The 21,381-nt window shown below is 43.8% G+C and overlaps 2 protein-coding genes across 2 annotated transcripts in view; one reads left to right on the top strand and one right to left on the bottom strand.

The window, feature by feature from the left end:
- LOC148509305 (zinc metalloproteinase-disintegrin-like VLAIP-B) overlaps window positions 1-12,119 on the top strand; it is a 76,126-nt gene extending 64,007 nt beyond the window's left edge. The window contains exons 23-25 of the mRNA XM_088443228.1: window positions 729-803; window positions 2,456-2,518; window positions 8,736-12,119. Coding sequence (XP_088299354.1) covers window positions 729-803; window positions 2,456-2,518; window positions 8,736-8,762 — 165 coding nt within the window. The 3' untranslated portion in view covers window positions 8,763-12,119. The remainder of the gene's footprint in view (window positions 1-728; window positions 804-2,455; window positions 2,519-8,735) is intronic.
- A 3,138-nt stretch (window positions 12,120-15,257) lies between these two features.
- The window catches only part of LOC148509304 (zinc metalloproteinase-disintegrin-like ohagin), a 77,126-nt gene continuing 71,002 nt past the window's right edge, over window positions 15,258-21,381 (bottom strand). The window contains exons 16-19 of the mRNA XM_088443227.1: window positions 20,657-20,801; window positions 18,885-18,965; window positions 16,370-16,438; window positions 15,258-15,332 (exon numbers count right to left, since the gene is read on the bottom strand). Coding sequence (XP_088299353.1) covers window positions 16,376-16,438; window positions 18,885-18,965; window positions 20,657-20,801 — 289 coding nt within the window. The 3' untranslated portion in view covers window positions 15,258-15,332; window positions 16,370-16,375. The remainder of the gene's footprint in view (window positions 15,333-16,369; window positions 16,439-18,884; window positions 18,966-20,656; window positions 20,802-21,381) is intronic.

Genomic DNA, 21,381 nt, shown 5'->3' with positions numbered 1-21,381 from the left:
CTCAACCTCGCTTCTGTATGTCAGACACTGCTTGCAGAGCTGGGGGCAGGACCACACGACAGGCAGTAAGCTGCACAGAAAGAGGGCTAATAGAGGCATGCCTCTGAGCATGGGGGGAGTGCCTTAAGCACTGATGGACACATTGGATGTGTTATATGACCAGGAAGTGCACTGCAGTGTTTAGAGATCGGATCTCAGTCAGCAGCACCATGATACATGTAGGTGAATCAATGGACACTGAAGCTTAGTGTAGTGAGGGGAGAGTTACAGTGAGTAGGGGGTGAGACAGGCTCCCAGCACTCAGACCCATCTCCATGTGTGCCTCCCAGCCAATGACCTCACCGCACATCACTGGTGTGGTGTAACAGTGTATTGCCTGGCCTCGTGGCACAATTTATGTAGCGCCCAGGGAATGCCTCTCTAGTGTACTTGGCCCCCTGCTCTCAATAGAAAAGAGCAGGGACCTATTCTAGGCATGCATGCGTGCGGCGCTAGTACATAGTGGAAGCTGCAGGCACCTTGGGGGCTTGGTGGCCAGCCCTACTAACCTACGCGCCCCATGGCAGCTATGTCCTTGTAGTTGTTCCACTGCCGTCATATTCATTATCGTACACTGTTGGCATATGACGACACACATGATACTTACTTTAGGAAATTATGCTTACAGTGAGACCGTTTTTGTTCCTAATGTAATTGATGTACTTAATTCTCTACATTTGTTCCTACAGATGCAGGTGAATTATGGGAATGCAGCATACCCTCCTCAACCCCCTTCCCAGGCTCAAAAGCCACAGGTTCCCCATGTAAGTATAGGGCAGAAGAGGGCTGGATTAAGATTTGTGGTGGCCCCAGGGTAACTAATTTATAGGGACTCCTACCAATAAAATGGTCAAAATTATATACTGGCAATGTTATTAAAATATAATGTGTAAATAAATACTCCAATGCACCACAAATGTATTAAACACACAATGGAGCCCCCCATTCACATTAAAGTTGAGATTTATCAAAGCGAGAGATACAGTGGAGACAGATAAAGTACCAACCAATCAGTTCCTAACTGTAATGTTTCAAACATGGTCTCTAAAATGATAGAAGATGATTTGTTGGTACTTTATCTCTCTTCACTGTATCTCTCCCCAAGCTTTGACAAATCTCCCCCTATGCCACAAGGAACCCACAATTCACATTACACCACAGTAACCCACTGATGTTGTAGCTATATGTGGCCCCCTGCAGAGCCGCAACTAGGGGGGGGGGCTAGAGGTGCACGTGCACCGGGCGGGAATTGCGGGGGGGTGAAAATGCAGACTCTGCCATCTGAAAATGGCCGCCGCCGAAGAGGAGTCTAATGCTAGAGATCCTTACTGGATCTTACTAGCCGTCCGCATGGACTCTGCTGAAAACGGCCATCAAAAAATGGCCGCCACCAAGGAAGAGACAGATGCTAGAGGTCCTACTGGACCTCTAGTGTCTGTTAGCAGAGCGCAATGCACACAGCGTTCCCGGAAGTGCCGGGAACGCTGGCGCTGCAGGGAGAGGATGCTGAGAGCTGCATCTTCTCCCTTCAAACCCCCCTGGCAACGAGCATAAACCCCCCTGGAAACGAGCATGGAACCCCATGCCAACGAGCATGGAACCAGGGACGTCTGAGTAATGCACTACCTTATGGAGGAGCAAGGACAAAATCCAGGTACGGGAAGGGAGGGGGGCGCAAAATTGCTGCCTTGCACCGGGTGACAGATATCCTAGTTTCGGCCCTGCCCCCTGTGTGTGGGGGATCCAGGGTGACTGACCGAGCCGCCCTGTTGTTAATCCAGGACTGGGGCAGAAAGTGGAGCAATTTAGCAGTTATATCATTTTGTAGGTGATCCAGAAAATATATACTTACATCAATATTTAGTTTATTACCGATGCATAAAATGTCACACAATTACTTGCAATACCAATTTAGACCTCAGTTTTACATGCACATTGAGAAAATAGGTGAAATGTGTGAAAATGATTGCATGCTTTAGACACATTTGTCATACGTATTGTATGCACTTTTTTTTTCATGTGCTTTTACCAGTGCTATAACTTATACTGTTCTGGTAGTTACATAATACATGAGAAATAGGTTGTGTCATGTTTTAACATTTTAAAATGCTGCAATACAATTTTAGAGGCATTCATCCTATTTGTAATGTGCTTTTCATACATTGGTTAACACCTGAATAGGGCATATTGTCCTTAAAAGAGCAGCCTCGGTTAAACATTATGGCCTCCATTTCTGTGAAACCGGTCCTCATTTATTTGGCTGATTAAATGATGACCAGTTGTATATATCTGCTATATAAAAGGGTGACCCTATTGATAAATGTCACCTTGCCTCATGGGAAAACCAGGCCTGTGAACAGGCGACTGACCCTCGATGCTGCTTTAATCTAATTTTATTCTTTCTGTTTCACTTTAGGCATTTCAGAAGCCATCCACTGCTCCTCCATCTAGACCAGGATACCCTCCAGTCCCACCACAGGTACACCGTTGCGATATGTCATAAACACAAGCATAGGGGCTTATTTATTGACAAGGGACATTAGGGCAATGAGAAGGTGTAACCATAGAAACCAATCAAATTTCACATTTTAGCAAACAAGTGGTGTCAGACTAATGACAGCTAATATCTGGATGCAAAACTGTTTTTTTTAAACAGAGTCCTATAACAGACCCTCCAACATGACCCGTTCCATTAGGTACAAAATGCTCTGTTCCTGGACTTCCCTCTTAATTGATGATTGCAGCCACCTGTGCTAAAACACCTGTCTCATCAATTACCTAGTTCAACACAGGTGACTGCAATCATACATTAGGTGGGAAGTCCAGGAGCAGAGTGTTTTGTACCTAATGGAACGGGTCATGTTGGAGGGTAGGCTTTAATGTAATGATAATACAATGATTCATCAGTAGCATAACAGGGCGAGGCTAAACAGCTAACATAGGGAAATGCAGCACTGCCCAGAGCGTCCTAAGGCTGTACAGACTGCAGGGTGCGCTCCTGGAGCGTCCAAAGAACTGCAGCAGCAATGTTACTTTGATGAGGCACAAAATACTCCTGAGGAGTGTAAAGACAGGTGACACATCACACCCCACTAGATCCATCCACCTGCAGCAGTGCTCCTCTGTCAGTGCAGGAGCTTCCTCCCCCCTAGGCTCTGAGGTGGCACAGAGGGTGGCTCTAGCGATTTAGGTGTTGATATAGTGTCAAACTAAGTGAGCGAGAGAAGAGAGTAGTCGTCATCACACACGTTGTGGGCTCCTCTCCCCAGATCACCAGCCTCTGGGCTACCTGTATTACTCAGCACAATATCACTCTATACTGCATGTTATACCAGCATTATCTATACAACTGTAACAGACCAGTGACCACATGATTAAACACTAGCAGAGGTAGATGCCCATTTTGTACCAAGTATACCAATAGAGGTACCCATGTTATACCCATGTGACTGCATACGCAGAGATGTGGATCACCATATTATACTGGCACTGCTTATATGGCTATATAGCAGCTGACTCTCACATATCATACCAGCAGTGCCCATACAGCTGTATGACAGCAGATGTGAGTGCCCACAGTCATACTCACATGGCTAGATACCAGCGGAGGTGATTGTGTGATTGCCAGCAGCAATGGGTGCTTTTATTATACAATAGCAGAGGTGGGTGTCAGTAACGTATCAGTAGCTCTGACCCACTGTTTCCAGCCAAGATAGAATTTTGTTGGGCAGTACATTCCGCTTCACGTTATCCTCCTGTCCCAACCCTGCCAGTCTCTCATACCCTGCTGCATTGTCTGAGAGAAGAGGTGGCACAGTGTAGCGCTGCACTACACACTGCTGCTGCTGCATGACGTGGACGTCTGTGCAAAATGCAGTTTTCGGGGGTTTTACCGAATACCCCATATGATCCCGGGGGGTAACTGCTCCTTCATGGGTTGTTGCTGATATTTGGTGAAAATTTCATTACAATAGTGTAACCCTGGTTAGGGTTACGGAGATATATTATATATAAATATAATTCATATATACAATTGAAACAGGTATATATTTTCATTCATCTATTTACAGCAAAATGCCATTTATGAGGTAAATGTTAAATATACTGTAGAGATAGATGTGATGTGATGTAAATATAAGTAAATATGTGGAAATGTATGTACCCTGTGCATGTTAGATATCTATGATGTCAGTGGACTTTGGTGCTTCATGCTACAAATATACATTTCACAGACATTGGTTATAGTTGCAGAAGGGGGCGGAGTAATATAGATGGGAGTGAATTGGTTCCTGTCAGGAAATGAGGATCCGGTGAGAGGGAGGATATATAACAGCTGTTAGCAGCAGCTAAGAGGCAGTCTGCAGGTCCCTCCCTCCAGTGCCTGACCTCCTGTGACCCGGGCAGCCAGTGAGCGGCTATATGCTGCCGGGCGCAGGGGGTCAGAGCCGGAGAGGGAGCCCAGCCGGAGCTGGGGAAGAAGGTGGGACAGCGGCTCCCACCCAGCGGCGTCACGGGAGGTGGACCTGGCAGCGTGAGTGGAAGTGGCTAGGAGCCGTGCAGGAAGTCCCGGTGTCAGCCATCACGTCAGCGGGGAAGCAGATCCGGAAGTTCCGGCTACTGTCCAGTGACAGGAGGGCTGCCTGCTTGGTGGCAGGCTATGACAGAGCCGGGGGAGAGAAAGAGACACAGCAGCAGCAGTGGTCCCAGCAGCAGAGCAGTGCAGAGGGCCTGGTGGTGAGCAGAGGCTGTAAGTGGGCGAAGCTGCAGCACATCACCACAGCTTAGAGGCTGTATCCCAGGAGGAGGGGTGCATCTACAGTTGGGGAGGTGGAGCGGCAGTGGCTGTATCCGGTGGTCAGCGGTAGTTCCCTGCAGGATAGCCCAGCAGCAGTAATACAGTGGTGGGCTGCAGTTAGCAGAAAGAGGGCAGGGTTTCTCTGCAGATGGGAAGGTCACTGATTGACAAGTTAGCAGTGGCAGCAGCTAACAGTGAGTATATATATACACTGCACTCACCAAGTATCTAGCTGACCGGCCCTCAAGAGAAGGTGGGTAGCTGCCTTAAAAGGAAAGTGCTGGGGGAGGAAGTAAACTTTCCTGTTACCGTCTGCATAGGAGCAGAAAGAAAGCATAAATTCCTGTTGAAGGAAAAGGAAGACATATGGTGCATACACACGATCAGATTTTTCCTTCAGATATGAACGATAACGATTTAAAAATCGTTCAGTCGTTCATATCTGAAGGAAAATCGTTCATATCTGACATGCCTGAACGATGGACGATCAACGATGCGCGTTCCCGTTTGTCAGATAACGATATCTGACATCTGATGGGTTTGCAGTCAGACTTGGACGATTCCATTCATTTAAATGCAGTCAAAAATCGTTCAATCGTTCAAATCGTTCAAAACTTTGGTAAAATCGTTCAAATCGTTCAGATCGTTTAATCGTTCAATCGTTCATCTGACAAATCTGACAAGTCTGACAAATCTGACCGTGTGTACGCTCCATTAGGCACAGGGAATAAGGGTGTACACCGAAGTTACAGCAGTCACTTGCCTCATCTGGGGTCATATCTATCCTTTGGAAGGCATTAGTTTGACCGTCATCTGTATAAGGTATAAACGAAACTTGGATGGTATAATGCAAATGTGAATTCAGGAGGTAACTATGTGGTATCTAGTGTTATGCTTTGTTCGATTTATATATATACCAACTGAAAGTTAAAGTATATTATTTATGTATAACAAATCTTAAAAGCTGTAGAAAATATATGTGAAGCTCGGTGGCTCACACCGGTAGTTATATTGTTGTACATGAGCAGGGATCACACATTATAGCTTTAAGTGCAAAAGGAGAAAAAGAGGTTGACGTAATGCAAATTAATAGTATGTTATTGGTGCAAACTCATTCGAATGTATTCATTGTAAATTATAGCAATGTAAAGGTTATAACTTAAATACTGTTCTTAAAATAATTAAGAATAAGAAAGATGTTTACAAATGAATAACTTGGAGTGTTTATTTACATGAGAACATTTCCGGTTTCAACTATCATCACATTACAATATATTTTAACCATTGGGTTTTCCCAAGTAGACCCACATAAACCATATGTACTTGGGTGGAGGCACTGACATTGGGGATGTACACCACTTAGAGGAATGCTAAGAGTGGGTACATTAGGAGTAACAAAGGTGTTAGTAACCTGGTGACCCTTTAGTGGTAAAAAGGGGGGTTACAATAGCCCCATTACATATATATTTACTGAGAAAAATATTGATGTGTTCAATACTTATTTTACCCGCTGTATATCCCACACACTCTACTCAGATCTCAAATATGTTTCACCACCATTATGCTCTTGCCACATATGGAGGGGGAAGCACTGTAATTAGGCAATTCCTGTGATGTGACAGGGGGGTGGTTAGCCAGATGCAGTCGTCTCGCGGAGTCAATAATGCAGTGAACCTCATTATTTAATGCATTTCTCATATACATCAAGCCCCAGAATGCGATACATTCCGGGGCTTTGATGCAGATTCAGATGGCTTTGCCCAATAGAAGCCTATGGGCTTCTCTTTCTGGCCGCCCCCCCGGGAGGTATCCATTCGGATCCCTCCCATCACCCTTCGCGCAGCAAGTCCTTATGTGCATGCGCAGAGGGATGCCAGAGGGATTTCTGGGTGGAAGTCCCTCACTTGCAAAGGACAGCTCTTGCCTAGAGAGCTGTCCTTTGTGGTTTCTTCATGCATACCGTCAGAATCAACGCCAGCATGCATGCGAAGGGTGGCTTGATGCATCGCATCCCGAATGCATCCCGCCCAGAATCACAAGTGAATTAATAAGCTCCACCCGTGGTTCTTTTACAATGTGTCACTAAGTAATAAATACACCTGTGCACCTGCTAGGTGACCTGGAAATCGTGAACTGTGTGGGGTCCTGAGAACTACTGGTGTAAATTGGTGGTTGAACTAAGACCTTCACAATCAGAGAATGGGTTATACTTGCCGACTCTTCCAGAATGTTTGGGAGACTCATGAATTTGAGAGAGCTCTCCTGATCCTACCACGTCACATCGCAGTGGATCACTCCCCATGGGCCTGATTCAGAGGTGGACACATATTGGGTCTGTGTTGTGTCTTCAGTCGCAATGGACCTGAGAAGATATGCAAATGCCGCAGGAGCCATCTTTTGTAAAGAGACGCCTATTGGCAGCTTCTCAGTTTCGCCACTTGCATCTGAAGACACAGCTTCGGGCTAACATCGAGAACATTGGTCACATCATCGGACCACTGCGCAACCCTATGGTTGCTCAGAATGTTCGACGCAACTGCGTCATGGGGGCCAGATGGCTGGCTGCAAAACGCACCCAATACTGTTGTGACACACCTGCGTTTTAGTCCCACACCCACGTTACCACCCCAAACGGTCGTAGGCTGTTAATCAAACTTCTTCTAGATCCACACTGCCACCACCAACGCAAGACCATTGCAGAACATGCGCAGTAGACACAACATCGGGTAATTGCGCAAGAATGGAAACCTCTGAATCATGTCCCATGGCCGCACTCCTGCAGTGGAATGGCACAAATAGCGGCATTATGTTGCATGGGATGGGCCTGAGATAACTTGTTTCATGGAGCTATGCCCCTAGCACTTCCCACTGAGGGGCAGCCTGGAAGGTACCATTTAAAAGTAGGTAAGTATAGAATGGATTTTTACAAAGAGGTAAAGACGTGCTTATTCCCTAAATCAGTAGTTGCCAAACTCAGAACCTGATTCAGACCCGCTCGCTAGATGCGTATGCTCGCAACCAGCGTATGCAAATTCAGCAAAGGCAAGGCATTAGCACGCCCACTATGTCTTGGCGTGTGATCGCTTGTAGCTGGCTGATTTTTACATTGTCCGCAGGTCATGAGGCAGCAAACACTCCCAAAGCGTTTCATCTTATGACCCCTTGATGAAATCATAAGACGAAATGCATTGGGAGTGATTGCTGCCTCATGAACTGTGGAATACTACCTCTCTCTTAAATTCAGATAAGCTGCTAAAATTTCAACTCGTTCTTTTCTTAAATTTACAGTGCCGTTAATGTTATTTATTCAACTTTTTAGTGTCTTTTATATGTCTAAAAGAATCATGCAAGCCCTTATGGTATTCTATTAATTTTTAATTGCCTATTCTTTTATTGTGCTTTAATAAATTGTCTTATTTTTTTACTCCTATTTAATCAATTCTGCACTAGCACTTTTTTGTTCTCAAATTGATACAAATCATTCACTTGCCAGGAGCACATTCTCCTAACGTTTTGAACTTCTTGGTATATACCTAATTTACAGGAGATATACTGTATCATTCACATTGCAGAATACGCCTAATACATGTAGCAAACTTGTCGCTCAAACGGTCAATTCACACTTTTTTCACTGTTTCCTAAATACTCACACTAGTAATTTACTATTGACCCAGAGCTGACACCTGAACATTCGTAGGCCCAGTTGCTATAATTGTATACTGCACACACTACAGTTTGTTCACTCACTAAATATACAAGTAGTGGCGCTGTACCCACCTATTTCTTAGTTATATTATATGTTTTAAATCAAATTAACAGCAGGCTTGATTATTGCCCTTTGTGAGATATTTATAACCGCTCTCCATGTGGATGATGTGACAAAATCTCTTTATGATTTCAGGTTATGAAACCCAACTTAAGAAGATAACATGACCTCTGCAACGTAGATGAAGCAATTGGAGAAACAGATGAATACACTCACTGTTTGCTATTTATTATATTAAGAATGCAGTACCTGAGATATATATATTGTGACAAAAGCACTGGGGAAGTTGTTGATGAGAGGTATATATTTCCAGTTTCTCAACGTCTGTGTGGTAATTATCCAGGTAATGAGCAGCTTTGATTGCCAGACCACCTGTGAGAGGCTGATAAAAGGTGTCAGTTTCTCTGGGTAGTCTCTCACTACCTGGGGAGCAGGCTGATAGACCTGTTGAAAGACACTGCTTTATGTAAGTGCTGTATTTATATGATGTCATGTGTGAGTTGGACATTAGTTCCTCCCATTCATAGGGGTATATTTACTTATGTGTGGGTTTACAGAAGTGGAGGTGTTGCCGATAGTAACCTATCAGATTCTACTTATCATTTATCTAGCATCTTCTAGAAGATACTAGCTAGAATATGATTGGTTGCTATGGGCAGTATCTCTTTTATAAACCTGCACTTTAGTAAATATACCCCTTAGAAAGGGGGATTTATGTATACAGGAAAGGATTTATTTTTATGTTTTGTTTTATTTTATACTGTGGAATAAAATTTGCTGTGGATACTTGTACCAAGGCACTGGATTGGTGTACTATTAATCGGATGCTGCAAGATAAGTGCTTCCGTTTACCCCAGGAGATGACACTCATGGACCTGATTTTTTGACAATATATGTAAATATATATATAGTTATGTTTTTATTATTCCAGAAATATTTATCTCTATAGGTCAGTTTATCCACTATGTAGGATTGTGCATTATAGTGGAAGTTATTTAAGTATATATACCATTAATGTTATCAAGTGGATGGGCTAAAGCATATGATAATTCTAACTTCCCCTATCACTGCGTTCACTGAGGTGGACCTTTGCTTGGTGCTGCAAAATGTATTTCCTTCTTTCCTGGGAGTCCAAAAACTCTCGCCCTAATGCAGAAGTCCACTGGACATTCCAAGCGAGTACCAACTATGGTATATAGGGGCTGATTCAGAGACCCAACGGTTATGCAATTGAGCATTTTTTTTCCTAATGCACAAAAAGTCTAGGAAACCCTTAGTGCGCATGCACTAACCCAGATGCGCGATAGCGTACACAATGGCATACGACATCGCTATGATTAGAGTTAACAACTGTGATCCGTGGACTGAGAGGTGAGCTAAAGTGTTCACATAAAAAAAGACCATCTCTTGGGCGTGTTATGGGAGTGTCAAGGGCGTGTCTTTCATCGCAGCTGCCTTCCCAATCACACATTCACAGTCTCAGAGGCCATGTTTAGAAGCATTTGAGATGAATGGCCTAAGTAGCACCCCAGACTCCCGCAAGTGCCTATGGAGCATCCAATGGTGGGCTGATGGTGGAGTGTTTATAATCACCATCGCAGTTGCGCAATCCATGGAGCCTGAAAGTGGGCGTCTCAGCAATTGTACTCTCCATCGCACGCTGGTGCACAAGGGGAATTAGCAATTCCATATTTCGGCATACGATTTTGAGACAGCGGTTGTCCTTCGTCTCGGAATCAGGGTCATAGTGCATTTGTTGCTTTCACACAGAACAGTCTTTTAGGATTATATTTACTAATGATCATTTGTATTCAGTGGTACTTACACTGTATCACAATGCAATGCAGTGATACAGTATGATGTACTGCTTTCATTTACTAATGTATAGTAGAGCATCTGTCAGATGGTCTACCAAAAGAGGGGCCAGAGAACTCATGCATGCTCACAAAATATTTTACCATACCTACATAACAGGCAAGTGCAAGTCCATTACGGTCCCCATCCCAGTAAGTGGAGCTGTAGGGCCCTGCCCTCACTGAGTGCCGGATTCAAAGGAGAATACAGTGTCGATGTTTGTGCAATTGAGTAATTATTTGCTACTGTGCATGTGCAAAAACTCAGAGAAACCCCCACAGTGCATGCGCACCCCCGAGTGTACACAGAGAGCGCTCTTGTGACGTTGTCAGTTTATTAAAGGATGGAGCAGCTTGTTAAATTCTGCCAAAGCACACTCTTCTGGAGCAATTGGGACTCGGGGCCTGAGTCAGAGATGTGCGCAATGCCGAAATTGACGCAGAGCAAGCGATTGTTCACCATTGCACATGCGTGTAAGTCGCGCTGTGCACACGTAGTGATTGGTCCGCGATTACGCTTGCACAGAGGATCCACTCGCAAAGTGAGTGACAAGGTAGTCAGCTTTTGGGGGAGGCAACGGGGGGGTTAAATAAACGCAGGCGTGCCTGACCGCTTAAATGCTGTTTTCTGGGCGTGCATAATTTAGTCACTGACTCTTTGCTAGCAGCAGGAGACTTAGGCCCTGACTCAAATCTGGTAATAGAGTAAGATTGCGCAAGTAACTGTGCAGCTCGACAAACCATGTTGCACTGCAAGAGGTGCAAATACATACAGTTTTTCTGCATGTGGGGTAAATACTGGCTGCATTAGCATCGTTCACAGATATATCGCATTGGTTGTGCTGCACAGCCGATGGACAGATATATCTGCAGACATATCTGTCCATCGGCAAGTGTGTACAGGCAGATTCACTCCGACCTGCCCCCCGGCCAGCGGGACCTGCAGCTGCCTGGAAGATGATGGCCGTTCAGTGTATATGAACAACCATCATCTACAGATATATCTGCAGATCACTTGATCTACAGATATATCTGCTAGGTGTATACCCACCTTTAGTCAGAAGGCTGATGGCCGTCTGATCTGTGTTCGATGTTTCCGGTTTTGTGCGTGAGCGGTGGACATGAGATGCTTTCAGTGGGAGTCTCTAAGTACTGGAAGGCAAGTGATTCTTCATTAGCATATTATCGCAGCTGCGTTTCGTGCGAAATCGCAGCCGCAATTGCATTAGTGTATATCTTTGAATCAGGCCCTCAGTCAGTATTCTGTCTCCTGCCTGCTTTCTTAGCACTCTGCAGACCCAATATCATGAGGGGAGTGACAGCTACATGGTTGATACAGTGGAGAGGATGAGGTGGGAGGTTTTTAAATTCCCCCTTAGTATGTCTGCAGGTCCTGTAACTAGTAACAACTTCGCTGGTTTTATATATTTGGCCCTATGCTTAAAATAATACGTTGTGTAAAGTGATTCCAAAATAATCCACAAATACTGTATATACTATATGTAAATGTTTGAGGATCTTACCAGAATGAATATATAATATTGAAGGGTGGATACATTTTCTCCATGCACACCAGTTAGTGAATTGACATTTATGAGCATGTTAGTTTAATGACTGTTTATCATCCTGAGAGGACTCTTATTATACCCTTGTTTAACAATTTATTCATAATAAAGTTTGTTTTGTTTGTTTATTTATTTTTAATTAAAAGTCCTTTACTTTTCACAGTGTCTGATGATGCACATGCATAGATCAAACACAATACTATGGACACTGTTATAGATTGGTGTTGCTAATACTTCCCCCATACATATTCAGTGGACTAATGAAGAGACCAAGATAGACATGAGTTTAGGCCTAGTCATAGTAACATAGAAACATAGATTTTGACGGCAGATAAGAACCACTTGGCCCATCTAGTCTGCCCCATTTTTAAACATATTGTTACCTCAACCCTTATTGATCCTTACTTCTTCTGACGGATATCCTTATGTCTAGCCCATGCATGTTTAAATTGCTCTACTGTCTTCGCCTCTACCACCTCTGATGGGAGGCTATTCCACTTGTCCACTACTTTCTGTGAAGTAATTTTTCCTCAATTTTCTCCTGAACCTACCTCCCTCCAGTTTCAGAACATGTCCTCTTGTTCTAATACTTCTCTTTCTTTGAAGAATGTCTCCTTCCTTTACCTTGTTATAACCCTTTATATATTTGAATGTTTCTATCATGTCCCCCCATTCCCTTCTCTGCTCCAAACTATACATATTAAGATCTTTTAGTCTTTCCTGGTACGTTTTGTGGTGTAGACCTTGCATCATTTTAGTTGCCCTTCTTTGTACAGTCTGTAATATATTAATATCCTTCTGGAGATATGGCCTCCAGAACTGAACACAGTATTTGAGATGAGGACGTACCAATGACCTATACAGTGGTATTATCACTTCTTTCTTTCTGCTACTGATTCCTTTCCCTATGCAACCAAGCATCTGACTTGCCTTCCTCATTGCTTTGTGACAATGTTTGCTTGCCTTTAAGTCACCTGAAATAGTGAATCCTTGATCCCTTTCCTCTTCAGTAGTTTCTAGTATAGTGCCATTAATACTATATTTAGCCTTTGGATTTTTGAGACCCAAGTGCATGTTCTTGCATTTTTTGGCATTAAACTGTAGTTGCCACGTTCTTGACCATTGTCCCTCTGGTCTCTGATGAACATGGATAATGCTGGCCCCTCTTGAGTTCTTTCTCATCCCTGTATATCAAAATGTACATAGAGCGCCCATAGTTCAAATCCTTTCCACTGGTGAACCTCAAAACCACTGGATAGAACATGAATAGAACAGTGATAACTAAACTATGAAGGAGAGGAGTCTGAGCTTTGCGTCACTGCTATGGCTTTTCCTGCTTATTGACTATTCTGAAATGAAGGTTTGGTCTTGCCCCAAAACCTATGATATCATTTTGGTAAATATCTGTCTCTGACGTGCAGTGAGAGCCGGCCAACCGCATCAGTGTGTCCTCCACGCAACCCTCACTCAGCTCCCACATCAACGAAAGCCGCCACTACCCTGGGCTGGCTCACCCATGCCACCCACTTTACATTACCCACTCCCCACTTACATTATAATTATGCTGGCAAGTGCTAGAACACCACTTAATCCTGGGCCTGTGAAGTCATCCATAGGCAGCCCGCGCACTTCTGGGATGACATGGCAATGATGTGGCTGCAAGTGGTTGGACATGATTCAGCTTAAAAAACCCTCAGTTTGAGCACAATGAGGTATAAATAACTAATTCAGAGACAAAAGAGCCAGAAGGTGATACTGTAGGGAGCATGATTTTCTGCATGTAACATACCTGTCCCATGTCAGAATCAGAGCGCCCATGTCTATACTAAAGCACATCCTCCGTAGATGGCTGCACACAAATAGTAAAGCTGCTTTTGCTTTTACAGGTGCATTATTTCTTATAATTATAATAATAATACATAAAACACATACAAGCATGGAAGAGAACATACTTGCTGATCTTCAGTAACAGTGTCCCACACTAACATGGTCAACTACTGTGCCAGACACAAAATACAAAAAAAAAAACACCTAACCTAAACAGAATGAGAGAGAGAGAGGCAAAAAAATGGGAATGAGAAAAAGTAAGAGGTGAAAACAGTGAAAGATGGGGCAAAGAGGGGGAGAGAGAAAAAAAGGAGAGACCGAGAAAGAGGGAGGGAAAGACGAGGGGATAAAGGGGGTTTGGTGAAGAGAGAAAGAGGCAGGATAAAACGTGAAGAGAAAAATAGAAGAGATGATGGTGCGATATTGGTGAAAGAGAGAGGGGGAGGGCACGGCAATACTGGGCACAACAACTGGCGACCCGGCAAAAGAGGGGTACATAATGCTAGCTATTAAGCTCCTCCCATAGCTCAGGGCCGGTGGCCGGTGGGGAGAAGTCTAGCCCTTGATGTTGTAAGTTCCCTCTATTACAAAAGCCATGCCTGAGCAGCATCTGAGATAAGTGTATTGGACTGTGCCACCACCAGCATCAGACGTGATGTGCTTTACATACAAAAGCACATTTGGGGGGGCTATTTCTTCCTTGTAAGATATTTCGAACCACAACTATCTGGGCAGTGCTAAAGACCCCGCTGAGTACTCAACAATGGTATCTTGGTGTCTATGGCCAATAGAAAAGATATACAGGTCCAAAGTGTACGGTGCTATACAAACATGATTCAACCTTAACTTCTTTTATTTCAGTTACTTTCTTCCTATGACTGCAACAACCCTTTTTCCCAATGGGCCATCACCAATCATGGTAATTAAATATCTTCTTTATGTCTTTTGTCTTATACAATCCTCTTAGACCAGTGGTTCTTAACTGTAGTAACGTCAAAGACTCCCAACATGTTGTTCTATTAGGAGGACAGGTAAGTTCATGGTATGGCTCTTTCAAAAAGATCCACACACCACCTGTGGTTATGAGAGGCTCTCTAGACTGAGGCTAGAGTGACATGAATGCATTTGTTGGACATGCATGAGCTCTGGAGCAATTTGTTTTACAATCTTACTCCCTCAATATCTCTCCTTGCAGAACCTAAAAAGTCGTCCTGGTGGACGTGGTCTGAGAACTACCCTGCACATTATTGTAGGCAGCGCTCTATCTTGCCCATAAAATTCTCTATGATTTAGTGAATGACCCAGTTTTGAGACCTGTTAGCATCTCTTTCCATGATCACATTCATCATCCACCAGACTGCAGCAAAGACTCATTACTCATTGTCTGCTTTATTTGAAGTATTTTTATTATGGTCCTATTCAATTTGACACTTTGAATTATGATGTAGATCCATCCTTAGTTCCCGGACACTGTGGGGGAAGTGTGTCTGAAACAGAACAGAAATATATGTCATAAGGTGCATACACACACAACGATTTTTTGAACGATTATCGTTAACGATATCGTTTATCGTTCAAAAAATCGTTCACTTTCTGAGTTAAAACGATGAACGATTATCGTCATGCGCGTTCACGTTTGTAGTTTGTAGTTCAGTCAGACTGGCCAACTCAACGATTTTCATTAAGTTAATATGCAAAAATCGTTTGTAGTTCAAAAAAATCGTTCATTACACTTTAAAAAATCTGACAGATAATCTGATAGAAAATCGTTCATAAAATCGATGGTAACAAAATCGTTGTGTGTGTATGCACCTTTGGGAGCAGGAAGATCTAGAACACAATACTAGAGCTGGCCTGTCTAAATTGAGTGCAGTAAATAGGGGATCTAGGGTATTAATTGAATAAATGAAATTTCAGAACCGTGTAGAGTGACACAGGGAATCTCAGCTCTGGATATAATGGTACTAGTCATGGTCTATACAGTATATGTTTATATCGAAGAAGTTTACACCTTCGCCCCCAGCATCTGGCGATGGAACTATTGATAATTATGGATAACCATGGCTTTTGAGCGATACATATACCAGTATTGCAGCAACTTTAAAGAAACTATGCTTTCCGCACACTGATCCCATGTTCTCATGGCTGTTTTAAGGGCAGAAAATCTGAAAAATATAGCATACTTGACTACTTTAGGGACCTCCCATCTGGCTGGAGATCCGAGAGGGGAGGTCCAAGTGGAAAGAGCAGTGGGCGTGGCAACTCATGCATCACAACTGGGAGGAAGAGCTATAATGATGCAATTCCTCAGGAGAAATTCAGGGTCTATCGGACATTCAGGGAGAGTAGACAAGGATTAATTGGCTATGTATTAATATGCTATGTATTTTATAGCAAAGTAATTTTGCCTATATTTAACAAAGAGCCAAGAAAGACAAACAAACAGAATAATTTGGTAAGAAATACATAATCCAACATAACGTAAGTAAAATGCAACTTTTCAGTATCTCTATTGTATACGCACATGAGTTTAAGGGATGCTACAATCGAGTGGCCAATCGTTTTTGCAATGATGTCCCTCTGGATCATAGATCTGAAGAAGAAGAAGAAATTATTATTAAACAGGAAGGTCCACTTGGGTTCAACATTTCTGCATACAGTAAGTATCATAACCAACCAGAAGCTTGCTTTCATTGACTAACTTGCAACAGACAACAGCTAACTGTCGATTGGGTGTTGTGGTACAAAGCAAAGTGTGAGTTTCAAATTAGAAATACATAGAGAAGGTGTTAGAAGTAAGAGGCCAGTTCAGACAACTGGAGATGTAACATTCACCCTGATTGATATTGGCAGATCCTATAGATGTTGATATAGGTGGCAGCGGTGTGTGATGGAGGTCAGTGCACACAATAGATAACTTAACCAGGTCTTAGTTTGTTTTACCAGGTAGAACGGTATACAATCGGGAAACCGGCTGCCTTAATACCGACAGCCGGCTTCCCGACTGTCATATCCCGGCGAGGGTGAAATGCCGGGCGTCTATATCTAGACGCCTGTCATTTCCCTGACGCCGGGAGACAGGCGCCCGGCATCCCGATTGAAGGGATGCCGGGTGCCGTGAGCGGACAGCCGCGGGGGGGGAGGGTTAGGTTTAGGCACTTGGGGGGGAGGTTAGGGTTAGGCACCCCTAAGGAGGGTTAGGGGCTTAGGTTAGGTTAGTTTATACTTACCTTAGCGACGATCGGGATTTCCTGCACTGTCGGGCTTCTGCTGCCGGGAACTCTGCTTTTGTCGGCCAGGCGCTGCTGGGAAGCAAGCCAATTCATACCGATTCCGGTAGAACAGGTTTGCAGGATTTCACTGGGTTAATGCAGCAGGTATGTACAACAGGTACACAATGCACATATACAATGGATGAACCAGATATATCCGGGAACGTATATTTGGTTGCACAGGTTTGTCTGGACATACAGTGGTGGCAGTGAAATATGAACACTGACTCATATATAGGGGTGTATTCAATTAGTTTGGCACCGGCGGAAAAGTTTTGCCTGCCAGACTTTCTGCCGACATTGCGTGTTTTGGATGCGGAAAGTTACCATGCGAGTCCCCGCTATTCACCATATTCAATTCCAAACCACGCGAAAACGGCAAGCGGCGAGTTAAGTACAGACGGAAAGCGCTGTCAGAATTGGGAAAATGAGCCTGAACCCCCCCCCAAAAAGATGCACTAACATTGGGGATCAATGTAGATGTGTCCCAATAGCCCTAATAAAGCTATTTTAAGTTGTTTCAATAGCTTCTTATTAGCGTCTTTGCACAAGTGGTGAAGAATGGCATTAAGCAGTATTTTTTGGTGAAAATAAGTAATCTTGTCAAATTTGGGGTACTTGTATTGTAAATGGGTGCCAGCATATTTTAAAGTCTCTAAAGTTAAGTTTTAAAAAACTTGAAAAATGCACCTGCTACAAGCACCTGCAATGATAAAAACACCTGACCCCTCCTTGCAGACCCCCAAGAAGTCTATCTCGCTAGTGTTTATGCTTGAGCCCCCACTTTGTGCATTTTCACCCCAAAATTGAAGTACTTTTTTGGGGTGTTCTTAAGTTTTTTCCTGGTATTTTTTTACACAGTTGTCCTATGGGGGCTGTCCCAAGGGTTCTAAAAGGTTTCTCCACCTTAGCACCCCAAATTCTAAATTTTGCACTTGTTTTCACCTGCTATTCAGAGGCAAATCTTTTTCGCCTATTACATTGTATTGACTTTCCACGTAGGCGAAAACCGGCTGGAATTGAATACGGAGATAAGTTCCGACCAGGCAAAAAGCCGCAATCGGCGATACTTTTTCACGGAAAACGGCTTTTTGCTTCTAATTGAATACAGCCCATAGTGGTATAGCGGTGATGGGGAGAACACAGCTGTATGTATACATATAGTGATGGCAGTGGAGTATGCACACCCTGGCTCATATACAGTGGTATAGTGGTGTTGGGGAGCACACAGCTGTGTGTGTATACATACAGTGGGGGTAGTGGAGTATGCACACACTGGCTCATATACAGTGGTATAGTGGTGATGGGAAGAACACAGCTGTGTGTATACACATTCAGTGGTGGCAGTAAAGTATGGACACCCTGGCATATATATGTAGCGGTATAGCGTTACTGGCCTGAGTAACACCGTCTCTCCGTTATGGAGATATCAGGGGCACATCCTCTCTCTATGGAGGATGGAGCTAAAGATGTCTGGTATGGCTGCGCATGCGCAGTAGCCCACAAGGGTTGTAGATCGCGCCAGACCGGGGTACTAGTACCAGCCGGGTAAGGAAACAGTGCATGGCGCTCTCCATTAACAATTTAGATGTCAATATCCAGCCAAAAGGCAATGTCCCTAGAAGTGAACTCGTTATCATGTGAGGCATTTATGCCTGTAATGGAGAAAGTAACATGTAAAGAGGCATGATGCATATAAAGAGGCATGACGCTTTCTGTTTAAAACCAGTGGAAGCACCCACAATGAGGGTGGAGGGTGTCTCTTACCTCTTGTCCTAGTAACTTGCCACAACCAAGGGTTGGCTCAGGTACACTGTCAAGGGCCGTGCACTTCCCGATGTAACAGACCTAAAAAGAGAGCACAAAACAACATTTCTTAACTAGACGCCGCAATTCTGGTCTGCACCCCATTTTATAGCCAGCAGAGTCACCTCCATGTTTTGAAGACCATTTCAGGTATCAGTTGGCCAAGTAACACCTTTGCATCCTATTTTAGTGACCACCCATATATTCATGAATGTTGGGTGTCTAGATCAACCAAGGTTCAGAGCATCCGGCCTTCTGGAGATAAATCAATGATCTGCAGGTCCTGCAATGGGAGACCTCGCAGCCCGAGACTGCAGTCAGGGTCTGGAGTGATGACATCTGAGTGTCCCCATCTGGGTCTTCTGCAGAATTAGCAGAAAACCCAGCACTGTGAGAGTGACCATTGACAGTGCTTCTTGCTTCTCATGGGGGGCTGGTGCAGAGTTGCACACAAGGCTGTTATGTTAGACGGAATCGGTATGAGATGCCGACACTCGGGAACCCGGTTGTTAGAATCCAATTGACGCCATCCCAAAATGACTAACATACGATGGGATTTCAGCACCGGTAATAGGAGCATCGGCATCCAGACCACCGGGTTGCCGAACGCATACCCTGTAAGACATGTGCCCGAGTGTGTAGCAACTACAGATGATTCATAGTCATATTCAACTCAGTCGTATTACCACTTGCAACTAAATGGATATAATTGGGTGGTAACAGGGTATTCGCACACCGGCTAAGTTGAGTAAGGGCGTGTCATGTCATATAGGCGGAGTTATGGATGTCCTGTACCAGGGATAACATAGGTGCTAGTGTGCGCTAGAAATGATGGAGGCTACTTTCACAAGCTGATGGATAAAGGTGATGCGGTCACATAGATGTGTACAACTCAGAGTGAGGGCGAATCCACATATAGGTCCCTGCACGCAATGTAAGTGCAATTGCAGATAACTTGTGTGTAGAATCTGAATAAGCCCCTGGGTGACTAATAATGGCAGGTTGCATGTCTGAGCTAGGGGTGCATTTATACAATTCTCACACCAAGAGGAACTACTAACCCTACTGTCCTGACTCCTAAGTGAGATTGTAGCCAGAGACTACTTCAGCCACAGAGCCACAGCACCTATAATTTGTGTGAGCGACCCTGAACAGACTGTGCTGTATATTTAATAGGTCTCAGAATGTTTTGTCAACAATAACAGAGTTTCAGAATGTCGACAACCACAAGGTCAACTTGCAAATTATCAAATCATCAACACTGACTCAATTTTAACCCTAACCCCAAACCCCAGACCCTAACCATAGTGTCTGAGCTCATTAGTGTTGTACGTGTCATGCACAGTTGTGTTATCTGTCTCCTGCCATTAATGATAAGACATTTAATTGTTTTCTTAAGTCATTAACCATGAGGGAAAGTCAGTGCAACAGCAGAGTAATACATGGTGAACGTGCAATTAGGCATCTGACTGCAGGGGCTATAAGCCAATAGATACTACACATGCGTTCAATCCAAAAGGACTGTGCCCTTCTAATACAATCTTGCAGTGTGTACATAATACGATAATAGTTTTCATATAATAATAATGATGATATTTCTTTCCCCCAGAAGCAAATGTGGTGTATGGAATTTCTGGAGTACTCCTATATACCTGGAGCTGATATGATGATCGCATACTATAAACCCGTAAGAAGCCATGGAGGAAAGGCTTAAAGTAGATGCAGATACCAACCATATTATCTCCACACTTTGTTCCGTTCTTCACCATGCCAGCAGGATCCAAGACCCCTCTACACTTTTCAAAGAAAACCACATTGGCATCGACATTTGGGTAGTCACTGCAGCCAAAGCAGTACAGCAGTCCGCACATTACATCCCTGTATAGGAAAAAGTACAGAATTGTCCAGCAAATCACAATCAGGCAGATACAAGGACTGAAAAGGAATCCAGAAATGACTGCGGGGGAATGAATATTTCATAATAACAGATTGGGGCACTCTCATTGTTTTCTATTATGCTTCTTTATAAAGTGAAAGGATGTCCATAATTCCGCCAATTGTTCAAGAAAGTATATATATATCTACACATTACACACACATATATATATATATATATATATATATATATATATATATATATATATATATTGTGAGACAGTTAGGTTAGGGGGTCCCTCTCCTGGGTAGAGGACTCCTTCCTTACACACACACACACACACACACACAGCAGCAGGGAAGCAGCACACCAGTCTGGATGCAAGTACAAGCTGGTCGGCGCCAGTCTTTATTGTACAATGACAGAAATATAAAGAAAACATAAATGTAAATCCTAGCCCTGTCGGGGCATTAACTTCACAGGTAGTTCCCTCACTACCAGAACCTGGCAGGGCCTAATGCCCTCGCCAGCAACAAAGCACAGCACAGTACTCACAGATAGGTTTTCCAAGTGTCTCTGAGC

Source organism: Taudactylus pleione, unplaced genomic scaffold (assembly GCF_031769625.1).
Source record: "Taudactylus pleione unplaced genomic scaffold, aTauple2 ptg000329l, whole genome shotgun sequence".
Lineage (NCBI taxonomy): Eukaryota > Metazoa > Chordata > Amphibia > Anura > Myobatrachidae > Taudactylus > Taudactylus pleione.
The sequence above is the reverse complement of the archived record's forward strand: the minus strand, read 5'-3'. Positions and strand labels throughout refer to the sequence as shown.